This window comes from Bufo bufo, chromosome 9, assembly GCF_905171765.1.
Source record: "Bufo bufo chromosome 9, aBufBuf1.1, whole genome shotgun sequence".
In the NCBI taxonomy this organism is placed as follows: domain Eukaryota; kingdom Metazoa; phylum Chordata; class Amphibia; order Anura; family Bufonidae; genus Bufo; species Bufo bufo.
In genome coordinates, this window is record NC_053397.1 from 181,276,495 (window position 1) to 181,291,652 (window position 15,158).

Below are 15,158 nucleotides of genomic sequence, written 5' to 3' on the forward strand. Positions count from 1 at the left end.
GTTAGTCTTTATAGTGATTGAAGAGGTTGTGCCCTGTCTACCGGATGGGGTATAACTTGCTGATCTTTGGGGTCCAACTGCTGGGACTTCCACCGTTCTGATGGAGAGGGCAGATCGTGAATGTGCACTGCTGCTCTATTCATTCTCTATGGGAGCACCGGAGACTGCTTTAAGGCGTTCTCTCACTTCAGCAAATGGCATTTATCATGTAGACAAAGTTAATACAAGACACTTTCTTGTCCATATTTCTTTCCTTTGTAGGCTTGATTCCTTTTTCCATCACAATATACACTTCTCATTTCAATGGTTACGACCACCTTGCAATCCAGCAAGGGTGGCCGTGCTTGCACATTGTAGGAAAAAGCGCCATCCTAAGCGCACTCCTACGGTACCGGCCATCAGAGAGGTCGGCTCTTTTTCCTATAGTGTGCAAGCGCGGCCACCTCTGCTGGACTGCATGGCAACAAGAAGTGTATAATGCAATGGAAAAAATGAATCCAGCCAGCAAAGGAAGCAATATGGACAATCACAATACATTAGTAAGTGCCTTGTATTAACTTTCTCTACATGATAAATGCCATTTTCTTAAGTGAGACAACCCCTTTAAAAACTTGCCACGCCCCTTTAAGCCACAATAGTGAGTATATCTGTAGGATGAATGTTATTGTGGTGCTGTCCCAAAGGTGTCTGTGTTACAATATTAAGTGTATATTGAGAAAATGGTCCCTCTATGGTTCACATCACATTTTATGCCTCTGTTTGACGTATTCGTAACAAAAAAAGGTTACGAAAACGCAGCACACCACGTGTCACAAAAGTATGTAAGCATATACTGTGGTATTGTCACAATATCGCTGGTCCTTACAGTGATGATGTCACAATCAAGTGAATGTGTAAATATTTGTAGACTGCAATCCATGGTGGTGATGTCACAACAAAGTGTGTTTATTAAAGGGGTCCTCTCACTTAAATGGCATTTATCATGCAGAGAAAGTTAATACAAGGCACTTACTAATGTATTGTGATTGCCCATATTGCTTCCTTTGCTGGCTGGCCTAATTTGCCCATCGCATTATACACTGCTCGTATCCATGGGTCCATGATAATGTGCAAGCACGACCACTGCTATTGGATTACAGGGTGGTCGTAAAACACCTGGATATGAGCGGTGTATAATGCGATGGAAAAACGAATCCAGCCAGCAAAGGAAGCAATATGGACAATCACAATACATTAGTAAGTGCCTGGTATTAATTCTGCTTTCATCATAAAGGCCATTTGCTAAAGTGAGACAACCCCTTTAATGGCTGCACCGATTTACGATGATGTCACAAAAGTAAATATTCCCCATCACTTTTCTACAGATCTTTGACTGCTATCTATTAAACGTCATGACCTCATATTTAGCAGACAATTGTTAGTAAAGACTTGACATTTCAAACAGTCCAGCAATAGGACTATAGGACAAAAGAACCGAAATATGGAACAATATTTAGCTTGAGGTGCATTTGTCCTTAAAAATCATAAAAAAAAATATTCTTAATCAAAATAAGTGGAAATATCTCTCAAATTAATGTACAGATATTACCTACACTATTTGCTGAGAGCAACACAGAAAAAGTTATACTCAAGAAAACTTAACTTTTTATCTGGGAGACACTGGCAGCCCCATCTTCTGCGCTGACTGACGACATGGCCACCATGACTCTATGAGTAGAGGTGGACAGCACCTCGATGGCTGACCTGTGCCGGCGCTGGAGGCTGGTGACGGCAGCAGAGGCAGAATGCCTGCGTCCTTGGAGAAAGTTACCGACGATATTCACAGCTGAAAGTCTCCGGGGTGATCTCTGCATGGCGTGCCGCGTCGTATAGACAGCTGTGCACTGACCTATCACTCAACTGCTGGGGACTGTGCGGACGGATTTATAGCATCTTACTGCACTTCACGATAGGCTGAGAGGTTTCTATAGAAACCAACAGCTTGACTCACCGACGGCATTAAACAATACGTCAGCTCAATGAGTCCACGCTCGAAGCAGGACCTGTAGTGAGATGTCTGACATGCACATGCTGCAGAACCCCGGGCGAACCGTCTGAGGCCAACACTTGGATCTCTGCTGCGGATCTGGAGCTTGTGATGCAGTATTTCCACATCGGGCGACCTGGCTGCCCTTTCCTTCTCCAGATTTCAAAAACTGTGCATCAAAAACTCATGGTCATATGATGCGCAACACGACTCTCCATTTTAAACAATGGTATGTGGATCTGCCGTGAATTTCATCTCGGAAAGTGGACCGAAATTAAAACCGTGAGAACATAAGGTTTTCCTCTGGATAGGTCATCAGTATCTGAGCAGAGGGGGTCCGACACCCTGAACCCCCGCTGATCAGCTGCTTGAGAAAGCACCAGCGCTCCTGTCAGTGCCGCGGCCTTCTCTGAGCTCACCCAGGAGCTGTGCTTGGTATCGCAGCTCAGTCCCATTCACTTCTATGGGGCCGAGCTGTAGATAGGCCATGTGACCAATGAACGTTGTTGTCACTCGGTCTGGGGAAATCTGCGAGCGCGGCTGACTTCTCAAACAGCAGATTGACAGGGGTGCTGGGGGTCAGACCCCCGCCGATCAGATAGTGTTTACCGATGCAGAGGATAGGTCATCAGTATAAAAAGTCTCGGAAAATCCCTTTAAAGGAAATCTGTCAGCAATTCTGACCATGCTAAACTGCTGACAGCTCTAGGTAGGGGCTGGGAGAGCAGTACAAACATACCTTTTGTGGAGTTTTTATTTCAGTCTACAATTGGAATTAAATTATACAGGACAGCACCTTTAAGTGCAATGGAGGCGGAGCTTCATTGTGAAGTGCTATACTCGGCCCTGCTTTTAGTGACAGCTGTAGTGGTTTTCTGGTTGGATGCTACAGCTGGCATGCATAGAGAAAAGGCTGTAAAGAAGCTCAGTGCAGAGAGAAAAGTGCACTTGCGTGAAGCCCCGCCTCCAGTGCACTTAAAGTGGCTGCCTTGTAAAATTTAATTCAAACTGTAGGCAGGACAACACCTCTAAAAACTCCCTTCATTCTAGGGCTGCAGTCCCCACTGGACCAGAAGTGAAGGGGACCAGTTCATGGTCGTGAGACCAATGCAGCCAATCGGTAGCCTTAGTAGTTATGTGTGCAAGAGTGGCATATCACTGAGCTTCAGCAGAGATGTGCCTTTCTTGCACACACACCATCCGAGGCCAGTGGAGTCACCAGGAAGTTGTCAAAAGAGCTTATACAGTTGATCAAAATTAGGGATGAGCGAATCGACTTCGGATGAAACATCCAAAGTCGATTCGCATACAACTTCGTACAAGGTACCACATAGAACCGAACCGGAGTTTGGGAAATGGGTTTTTACAGTAGAAATCAATTTATGAAGCTATTACCCGAAGTCTCGAGACTTCGCGAAGTTAAAACTTCGGCTCATAGGAGCCAATACATTCTAATACTGTACGGAGCACTCGCTCCGTACAGTATTCAAACTAAGTTTTATGCAAATCAACTTCGGATGTTTCATCCGAAGTCAATTCTCTTATCCCTAATCAAAATGTATATTAAGAACCCCATGTTCGTGTCAATAAACGTTGCTTAGCAATAGATCAGTGTACATAAAATCCGTCTGATTTTCTACAGCTCTTGCATTAAGACTACATGTGGTTTTACAACTTACTGGCTAAGCGGGAACACTTATTAGTACATGTGGAGCATCTCATTCTAGTTCCTCATACGGTATTTCGAGAAGGTCACTTAGTAGATGTCATACATCTAGGGCTGCAACGATTACTCGAGTAACTTTTCTGCATCGAGGATTCGTTTGTGTCATTTGACCACAGAGCATGAGTGAAGCGCTTGCTATTACTCACGCTCCGTGGTCACCCGCTGGACCGCACTGGACCCTGACACATCATCAGGACGTAGTACACGTCAGCGTGCACTATCATTTGATGCTGTTTGACGTCAGGTCCCAGTGCAGCGTGCAAGAGGCTAGAAGAGTGTCGGCGGCGCTCCTACAGGAAAGGTACGTTTTTCACTAGCGCTGGGGACTGATGGCTAGGACGGTGGCACTGGGGGAGCTGAGGTCACGGAAGACCAATGGCTCAGAGGACTGATGGCATAGGGGGAGCTGAGGTCACAGAAGACCAATGGCACTGGGGGGAGCTGATGGCACTGGGGGAGAGTTGATGGCGCTGAGGACTGATGGCACAGGGGTCTGATGATGGCATGGGGGGGGCTGATGGCACAGGTGGCTGATGGCATGGGGGGAGCTGATGGCACAGAGGACTGATGGCATGGGGGGAGCTGATGGCACAAAGGACTGATGGCACTGGGGGGAGCTGATGGTATAGAGGGGACTGATGGCATAGGGGTGATTTATGGCAGGGGGGTCTGATGATGGCACGGGGGGGGCTGATGAGTTTTTATAAAGGAAACGTTCTTTTAATTAGTTTTTTTCTTAGAGTACTCGCTTAATCGTTGGAATAATTGATAGATCGATAGAATACTTGATTACTAAAATAATTGATAGTTGCAGCCCTACATGCATCCACTTGCTTGTTGGGCCCCTCCTGGAGCTGGTCTGTATATCAGCACACAGTACATCTCAAAAAAATAGATTTTTGTGTGATACGTTTGGTTCACAGTTATTATAACATCTACGTCAAGCAATGACCTCAACACATATGATATTTCGTACCTGAACTCATTGCTGTCTGCCGCATGTTGTTTGCAGAGGTGCAACACAGCAAATCATTCTGAATCAGGATCTCAGACGCCATTGCAGCCACTGAAAAACAATTAAAATATTAAAACTACATTATTTTTAATTAAAAAAACGACACATTAGAACAATCTATATTGTCTACAGCACTAAAGCAAAGTCTGCCTGTATGCCAGGCTAAAACTGAAGACTACAGATGATGTGCCAGACAGCAGGGTCACCCTTGGTGTGACATGATGTACTGGGCTCAGTACACTACTTGTTTTTTCACCTGGTTTTACTGGTCAATGGAAAAGCCAAACGTTTTACATTTTCATTGACCTCTATGGAGTCATGTGGACAACACAACTTTTCATAGTAGATGCTTTACAACAACACGGATTTGCAGATTGTCTGAAAAAGACCTCAGTACAAGGCTGAAACGTGTAGACTGTCTGAAGAAGACCTCAGTACAAGGTTGAAACGTGTAGACTGCCTGAAGAAGACCTTAGTACAAGGTTGAAACGTGTAGACTGTCTGAAGAAGACCTTAGTACAAGGTTGAAACGTGTAGACTGTCTGAAGAAGACCTCAGTACAAGGTTGAAAAGTGTAGACTGTCTGAAGAAGACCTCAGTACAAGGTTGAAACATGTGGCATCATATGAATAAAAAAATTCAGTTTTCGGAACTCCTGTTGCCCGACTCCACATCTCTAAGGTCCATGCCTGAAGGGGTTTAAGGTCATGCTTTATCCTTTTGGTTTTGTTACATATTATTTGAGTATTGGGATACACCTCCAGGTCCTGTCATCTTCAGGACCTTGCAGCCATGGTCTCCTTGAGAGTAATTCTCCACAAGCTGAATACTGAGCTGTGCTGATATACATGTACCAATCAGAAAGCATTGTTCTTATGGTCTGTGTCCTGAGTAATATCATCAGTCCCTTAGATCAGGCATGCTCAACCTGCGGCCCTCCAGCTGTTGCAAAACTACAGCTCCTAGCATTCTCGGACAGCCTACAGCTATCAACCTACAGCAGTGCATTGTGGGAGTTGTAGTTTTACAACAGCTGGAGGGCCGCAGGTTGAGCATATCTGCCTTAGATAGTACCCTAGAGGAAAGCCATGTTCTCCTCTTTTTGTTTTTATTGTGAGCATTTGAAGATTGTTCAATGCTGTATTCCTCTTGAAAGTGACCATAATGAGACAGCTCCTAGGCATTATGAATCAGTGTCTCCACATGATTCTCTTTTATTATTTGGTATAATATGCTATAATTAATATTACAATGGGCATCAGTTAGTCAGTCTGCTATGCAGAAGGAAGGATAACAGGTAGGCTGTGAACATTTCTAGACAAACTATGGGTGAGCGTGGGCAAGGGAGCTGCAAAATCATTGACTACCATGTGGGATTAAAGGGAACCTGTCATCAACTTCATGCTGACCTCACTCAGGGCAGAATAAATTAGTGACAGAAATGCTGATTTCAGAGTTGTGTCACTCATGAGCTAAAAGTAAGTGGTTGCCGAGAACCAGCATCATAATCATTGAGGCACAGGCCTTGAAAAGAGTCAAATCTACTTGAGATAAGTCATAGTTATTCCTAATCTCCTGCTCTCCTCGCCCATCTGCTGATGATTGGCAGTTCTCTTCTAGAGAGAAAGAGAGAAAACTAGGTAGAAGACTGTCAGTCATCAGCAGGTGGGCGGGAGAGCAGGAAGTCATGAATAACCAGGACTCTTCTCAGGTGGCCGTGACACTTTTCCAGGCCCAGTCTGCAATGATTGTGATATTGGTTCTCGGCAACCACTTACTTTTTACTTATAAATGACAGACCGCTGGAATCAACTCACCTGTCTCTACTTTATTCTGCCATTAGTAAGGGATCATGTTAATAAAGAAGATAGCCTTATTATAACTCTCTGTGGCCCCATTACTGAGAAAACTGCATTTTTATTTATGTGCAAATGATCTACCGGTAATTGGAGCTCCAAGGGGCTGGTCAGATCCCTCTGAGCACCAGTTAGTTGCACCCCCTTCGGTTTCAGTCCTTTTCCCCTTCACCTGGATTGATGGGACTAGATATCTCACCACTTGTCCGTGGAATTCAAGTCAAAATACTAACAGTAATGGCAGAATATCTGAGTGACAGCGGCAGGGAGCACACCTATGTGATGGACAGGGCTGATGTGTTTATTATAAGAGACCAGTCAAGGCTGAGAGATACAGCTCATTTACCAGATGATAGGTCTCGATGCTTGCTTAGAAAGCAGCAGGAGCTCCAATGAGCAAGCGCCGAGACTGGAAGACAGGGCTAGACGAGATATCGAGCCCTGTCAATCCAAGCGAGGGGGGCAGGAAATGAAGCTGCAGGAGTATTCCCGAAAACTGCTCCGGGGGTTCTGGTCAGCCAATCGGTGCTCCAGTAAGCTCATTTGCATATGAATAAGAATGCAGTTTTGTCAGCAACGGGCTGTCATAATACGGGTGCCGGTTTTATCAGCATGATCAACCCTACCAGGCTGTACGGCTTGTTTAATAGGGTTGATCATGCTGACGGATGCTCTTTAAAAAATAAAAGAAGAATCACTACATTAAAAAATAAACAGTATTTCTCGTCTATGTCTTTATATCTAAATAATGGATTTAAAATCCCAGACATTTCCTTAAAGTGACCGTCTATATATATATATACACACAGACCCATTGACTTGAATGGACTAGTCCTGCGTGAAAAACAGATGAAGACGTGACCATTTTTCCTCAGCTAACAGAAGATCTGTGAAAAACAATGCTCGTGTGCATATCCTCATTGAAATGGAGGGGTCAAGGTTCAGTTCGGATGCTGGCTGTTCACAAAAATGGAACGCATACACAAAACGCACTTGTGTGGAATTAGCCTAATAATGTGCATGTGCGTGTGGGGGGGTGAATGTGTACATCATATGTAGTGCAGTATTTAGTTGGTTTGGTATGTTGCAATACTGGGCCTTGTTCACAGAAGCATATACACCTTTAAACATACAAAATAGATGGGCCTATAGATTTATTGCTACGCAGCCAAACCTATGAATATCCCAGTATATGTTAGCAACAATGTTTTTAAACTACACTCCTTAATGCTTAAATTGAAACACCAAGAATGACAAGCCATAAGGTTATGCAGATAGAGGAAGTGGCAGGTATCTCCATGATCTGCAAATAATAATTTTTTCAAGCACCTAGCTCCATTCTGCGGCATGTGGAAGGGGCATAAAAGCCAGAATAAAGGCAACTTTTTAGCCAAATGAAACCTCAAAAACGACATCAAGTCATGTGGGATGATTGTGTGATGCCTCCTGTTCATCTATATGCCAGTTATCACAAACGGAGAGGGACAATCCTTGACTGAGAGACCTTGGTTTATCACTCCGGTAGATCACTACGTGCATAGCCCGAGATTTCAGCACTGTTCAACGTTGCATGTCCCGATGGTTAGGAGAACAAAAATAAACTGGAATGACAGCAGGACGACTCTTCACAGACGGATCGTCTCATTAGAACGATGGCACGTAGTGATCCATTCCGTAATGCAAGTGAAATTGGACATCACATCCTAAGGCCCCTTTCACACGAGCAAGTTTTCCGCGCGGGTGCAATGCGTGATGTGAACGCATAGCACCTGCACTGAATCCTGACCCATTCATTTCAATGGGTCTGTGTACATGAGCGTTATTTTTTTTTTTCGCGAATCAGTTCTGCGTTGCGTGAAAAACGCAGCATGTTCTATATTCTGCGTTTTTCACGCAGCCCTGGCCCCATAGAAGTGAATGGGACTTCAATGAAAACGCATTGCATCCGCAAGCAAGTGCAGATGCAATGTGTTTTTCACTGATGGTTGCTAAGAGATGTTTGTAAACCTTCAGTTTTTTATCACGAGCGTGAAAAATGCATCAAAACGCATTGCACCCGCGCGAAAAAAAACTGAACGCAATCGCAGACAAAACTGACTGAACTTGCTTGCAAAATGGTGCGAGTTTCACCGAACGCATCCGGACCTAATCCGTCACGGCATACAATGTCTTCACAACCCATCAGAACTCATTTACACATTGGGTTACGAGCCAGACCTCCAGCTACAGGTGTTTCATTGACCTCACGCCACAGATCCAAAAGGCCATCATGTTGCTCAGCAAGAAAGCAATGGAGGCTGGAATAGAGGTCGACCATCTTTAGCAATGAGTCTGGCTTTTGGTCCAGGATGCAATGACGGGAGGAGATTGGTCTGGAGACCAAGTGGGCAATGCCATGAAAAGGCCTTCACAAAGGAACATCACAACAGCCCTACACCTGGGATTATGGTGTGGAATAATCTACGGTAGCCAGATCCCTCTAGTCTTCACTTCAGGTACACTCACAGCTCGGCGTTACATTGATTTGGTCTTGGAACCAGTGGTGCGGCCATTTTATCATGTGCATATCATTAACATGTCTATCGATCCTGTGATTTCCATAATTCCGCTACTTTTTCTTCCTGAAATTGCAATTTCAATGTTGAGGAGTGTATGTTTAAAAGGTTATTAAAAGATTAGTTGTCTATGCTATATATACAGCAATTCCTCTTCTTTTTTTTTTACAAGAGTGAATGGCTAAAAAAAATCATGCAGATCTGGTCCATATGTTCGGTGGAATAAGGTCGTTTCACATGGACAGATGTTTCAGGCAATTATTGGGAACGATAATTGCTTGATCCTCGGCAGAGAGCTGCATTTACATGCAGCTACCACCTCCATTGTATGAGGACAAGCAACTACTACAGGTGCCAGCTGAAAGACAATCACCAGATGAACAAGCCGAAGGAATGTCTCATGTGAAAGGCCCTTCGATCACCGACAGACAAGCAAACGGTTGTTTGTCGGGTGATCAAACCTTTTATGAACTAGCAAAAATTATCGTTTGTCAACAACACATCCCGAACAATACTGGAAACCACCGACCACGAGAACAATTTCATAAGTTGTGAGCAATCATCTATGCAGCTGTTCACACCCACAATTTCTTTGCGTAAAAGCTGCTTTTATCGAGTGCTGATCAGCTTCTTATATCATTGATCGGCGCACGTTACGAGCTCTTATCTGCCCGGGTAAAAGGATCCATAGACTTTTAGAGCAATTTCATGCCCTAGCCAGTGATCTCATATCAAGTCTCTTTTATGTGTTCCCCAGCCTCCCAAGAAAGAAATGACTTAAAATCTCTCAGTTCTCTGCTCTCAGCAAATTAAAAATTATTCTTACCCCAATGTCTTCTCCTTGTCGAGTATTCAGTAGCTGAAAGTTTATAAGCCATTGTTCTATATCTCTTCTATGTTAGGAGAACAGAAATGCATCTTCAGCTCAGATCTGAGAGAAGTTTTTAGCATCAAGAGCAAACAATCGGCCTTTTGTCCCCGAGCTCTTTTAGCTTAGAAAGGCAGCATTATTCCCTAAGCCGTGACTGAGTACATGCCATGGCATGACGTGTTTTGTGACGTGCCTCCCACACGCCATATTGACAGCCGATGCAAAATCATTATCGCAGTCTTGAATGTTTTTTAACAGATCCCGGCCAGCTGAAACAAATCAATGTCGCCTCATTCTCCGTGGGGGAAATAAAGGCTTCTCGTGCTACTGCAGAACACGTCAGCTTGTTCTGTGTAAGGAATGGAACCTAACGTCAACAGGCCAAAGCAAGTTGTATAGCTGAACAAAAGGCCACATAAAGCTGGGCTTAACTTACACGACAACATACTGCGGCCTCTTAAAAAAGGATCTACCCCTGGGCAGAGGTTCGGGAAGATTCTACTGATTTAGGCCTCACGCACACAACCACATTTTTTGCCTGTGTCCGGTTTGCATTTTTTATGGATCACACACAAACTCATTCATTTTTATGGGTCCACAAAAAAAAGAATGGACCCTTCTGTGTGCCATCTACATCTGTGCGGCCTGGCCTCAAATCATAGAACCTGTCCTATAATTGTGCATTTTGTAGAAGAATAGGTATTTTTACAGTGGGTCCCGCATCCGTATTTTGCAGACTGCAAAATGAATAAGGTCATGTGCAGGAGGCCTTACTAGGAAAAGAATGGTTATGTCCATGTGCATTGGTGGCATACTGGGCAAAACAGCTACCCAATGTGCAAACCATACTATAACTGATTATGGAGCAAGAGCTACCGTAATTCTAAAAGACTAGGGCTACACAGTGACCTGTGGTGGCACTAAAGCAAGCTTTTGTCTTCTTGGATTCACATTCCCTTTTTCCCAGGGACCAGAAGACTACCTAGGCCAAATTGGCGTTGTCCACAAGGAACAAATTAACTCCCCCAGGCTCATGTCAAAGCCATAACACCAGGCCAAACTGGTACCCTGCTCTGCACCAATGAGGGGGGTTGTGGTTATGGCATATATCTTAAGTTATTGTTCCAAGGCCTATTTAAAGGGCCAGATATTGACGTATACGGTAGCCATCCAATAAGTGACACTAGAGAGCCTTATTTTGTCGTCCTGGATAAGAGGTTTTCTACAAAAGTTCGCAATGTCATGTTACTACGTTACAACTAATGATAGTCAATGTGGTTACGTTGCAGACCGCATATTACCATGACACGGCAGTCATCTGAAATCCAAACCTGCTGGGGCCCTGTGCGACCTCACTCATTATCATTAGGTGCTATCATTTGTGATCTTAAAGAGGTTGGCCACCTTCTCGGCAGACCTGCAAAGGGAAGCATACTTGCCTGCTCCCTGGCTCTGGTCCCAGCTCCTTCACTCTACAGCCTCGGGTCCCACACTATAAACATCAGGTTTGACGCCGCTGTAGCCAATCACTGACTGAAGAGGTGACCAGCTTCCCTTGCATAATGTCAACTGGTAATGTGGTACAACGGGGGACCCGAGCGAGGCAGCTCAGGCCGGGGAGCAAAGGAGCCTGGACAAAGCGCAGGGGAGCAGGTAAGGAGGCTTCCTTTTGCAGGTTTCTCCAGAGGTGGCCAACTCCCTTAAAGACGCATGGCATCCTGTGCTAGCCCAGTGCAGTGGAAAATTGTCCAAAAGTCCTCTGTAAAATGAGAGAAGGGCTTGGGCTATTGTATTTGGTTCCCTATTATATATTTCATTTATACCTATTGCAGACGTTACCTTTGGTCGCGGACTATGAGGCGCTATAAGAAAATGTCTGAATGGTCACTTTGTCCCTGCTGATATTACGGAAACAACCCTAGTAAAGCGATGTCTTCTCAATGTATTTGCTACGCATCAAAAACCAGTCCATTCCCAGTCCTAGCAAAGGCCATACAACCACGATCCAGCCCATATAATAGCACTCACCATGTGCAGCGTCCATATAATATTACCAGCCACTGAACCAGTCAAACTGCCACGTATCGTTGTATGGTTAGAGAGTGTCATCACAACCAGTGGGGTCCTGTTGGCCGATTCCACATTCCTTCTAAAAAGTGAGGTTTCAGTCTACTAATTTTTCCAATCAGGGTTTCTGAGCGCTTTAAACCCTTTCTTTATTTAACCAGAGCAATTTTTCTACTTTTAAAACCTTAATTACGAAATCACCCCCCCACCCCCCTCCCGAACCTTTTCACTTTCGGAAAGTAGACACCTGGTGGCACATTGTAAAATCACACCAAGCACTTTACACTCACTTTACACGTAATGTAACATTTTCAAAATTAAAAAAATGCCTACAATTTTTGGCCAAGAGCCTAAGACATACAATACCCCCTAAAAATAAAAGTTTGAAATGTGCAGCATTCATACATACCAGGTATGCACCCATCATAACACTCTCCAGCTCTAAACAGACAGAGAGATCCAGATGGCGGTAAGCAGAGTTGACAAATGTCTTCATTATCTGCAGGAGGCGATTAGATGTGTAAGTGCTCATCTTCTTAGTCTTAAAGGGTTTTTTGGGAGTTTAAAGGGGTTGACTAGTTGATATTATTAGCTACGTATGTGCTGGGAACAGAACACACGCATGCAGCTAGTAATAACCATTATAAGGCTATCGGCGCTAATGTCCGACAGTTTAATAAGAAAACAATAACTGCTCTTACCGATAATTGTTTTACTTGAAACCCATGACGGCACCCATGCGACTAGGACCTTTCATCCAGGACAGGAAACCTGAAGAGATAAAATGGTTCTCACCCCCACCACACCTCAGTGATTCTAATAAGCAGACCTTCGGAGGCGTGCCAACCGCCAAGAACAAGAAGGTTGAAAACAGAAAACACGCAAAGTGGTAAAGAAGAGAACCAATCCGGTAACTCCTAATTCTTTTTAGAAAAGTAACTCTACCAACTACTAGGGCTGCACGATAAATCTAAAAGATAATCGAATTACGATAATCGGCAAATGCGATATGGCTATTTGGCCGACCCAAAAATGCTGCGATTATATATGAAGGGGCCCCGCCACATAACTGGCTTAGTGTGTAAAGTATTTTACTAGTGTGTGAAACAATCTCTCTCCTATTGATAACAGGTCCAGCCTCTGTACTCACTTTCACGATGAATGCACTGCAGCGACGAGCGGGAGCGAGCGGACCGGCCGGCGCGTGACTGACGTCACTTAGTAACGCTCCTGCTTCCTGAAGTGGGAGGAGCGTTACTAAGTGACGTCAGTCACGCGCCGGCCGGTCCGCTCGCTCCCGCTCGTCGCTGCAGTGCATTCATAGTGACAGTGAGTACAGAGGCTGGACCTGTTATCAATAGGAGAGAGATTGTTTCAGACAGTAGTAAAATACTTTACACACAAAGCCAGTTATGTGCGCAGTTTAGGACACATGAGGGGACACATAGGACCATGAGGGGGACCAGCATAAGATGCTATATGTCTTATGCTGTCCCCCCCTCATGGCCCTATGTGTCATAGCACACATCCCCCATAACAGCGTCCTCCACAGATCGCCCACATAACGGCGTCCTCCACAGATCGCCCACATAACGGCGTCCTCCACAGATCCCCCACATAACGGCGTCCTCCACAGATCCCCCACATAACGGCGTCCTCCACAGATCCACCCCATACCGGCGTCCTCCACAGATCCACCCCATAACGGCGTCCTCCACAGATCCACCCCATAACGGCGTCCTCCACAGATCCACCCCATAACGGCGTCCTCCACAGATCCACCCCATAACGGCGTCCTCCACAGATCCACCCCATAACGGCGTCCTCCACAGATCCACCCCATAACGGCGTCCTCCACAGATCCACCCCATAACGGCGTCCTCCACAGATCCACCCCATAACGGCGTCCTCCACAGATCCACCCCATAACGGCGTCCTCCACAGATCCACCCCATAACGGCGTCCTCCACAGATCCACCCCATAACGGCGTCCTCCACAGATCCACCCCATAACGGCGTCCTCCACAGATCCACCCCATAACGGCGTCCTCCACAGATCCACCCCATAAAGGCGTCCTCCACAGATCCACCCCATAACAGCGTCCTCCACAGATCCACCCCATAACAGCGTCCTCCACAGATCCACCCCATAACAGCGTCCTCCACAGATCCACCCCATAACACAGCGTCATCCACAGATCCTCCACAACACAGTGCCATCCACAGATCCCCTCCATAACAGTGCCATCCACAGATCCCCCACAACAGTGCATCATCCACAGATCCCCCATAACAGTGCATCATCCACAGATGCCCCATAACAGTGCCATCCACAGATCCCCCATAACTATGTCATAACCAGCCGCGTCAGCGGCTCATATGGGAAAATCCAAGCAAATAGACCTCTAGCACAATTCCCGTAAAATATCGCATCGCATATCGTTATCGCAATTTTTAGGGCCCTAATCGCAATCGCACAAAATTCCCATATAGTGCAGCCCTACCAACTACTATATATATATAGCTGATGACCCGGCGTTGCTCAGGTATTTATTTATTGTAATTTTATATGAAATAACAGTGACTTTCACAGGGACCTCCCCTTTAACAGAACTTTGACAGTGGCCGCCCCTTTAACGGTGAGACTTAGGCTACTTTCACACTTGCGTTCAGGGCGGGTCCGTCTGGTATCTGCACAGACGGATCCGCTCCTATAATGCCGACGTTTGGATCCGTTCAGAACGGATCCGTTTGCATTACCATGAACAAAAAAATATATAAAATTTTTTTTTTTTTTTGTTCATGATAATGCAAACGGATCCGTTTTGACTTTACATTGAAAGTCAATGGGGGACGGATCCGTTTGAAAATTGAGCCATATTGTGTCAACTTCAAACGGATCCGTCCCCATTGACTTATATTGTAAGTCTGGACGGATCTGTTTGCCTCCGCACGGCCAGGCGGACACCCGAACGCTGCAAGCAGGGTTCGGGTGTCCGCTTGCTGAGCGGAGGCTGAACGCCGCCAGACTGATGCATTCTG

General features: G+C 45.3%; 1 protein-coding gene across 1 annotated transcript in view; it reads right to left on the reverse strand.

Moving 5' to 3' along the window:
- PTPDC1 (protein tyrosine phosphatase domain containing 1) overlaps window positions 1–15,158 on the reverse strand; it is a 91,921-nt gene that overhangs the window by 30,552 nt on the left and 46,211 nt on the right. Inside the window, exon 2 of the mRNA XM_040407420.1 lies at window positions 4,729–4,818. Coding sequence (XP_040263354.1) covers window positions 4,729–4,810 — 82 coding nt within the window. The 5' untranslated portion in view covers window positions 4,811–4,818. The remainder of the gene's footprint in view (window positions 1–4,728; window positions 4,819–15,158) is intronic.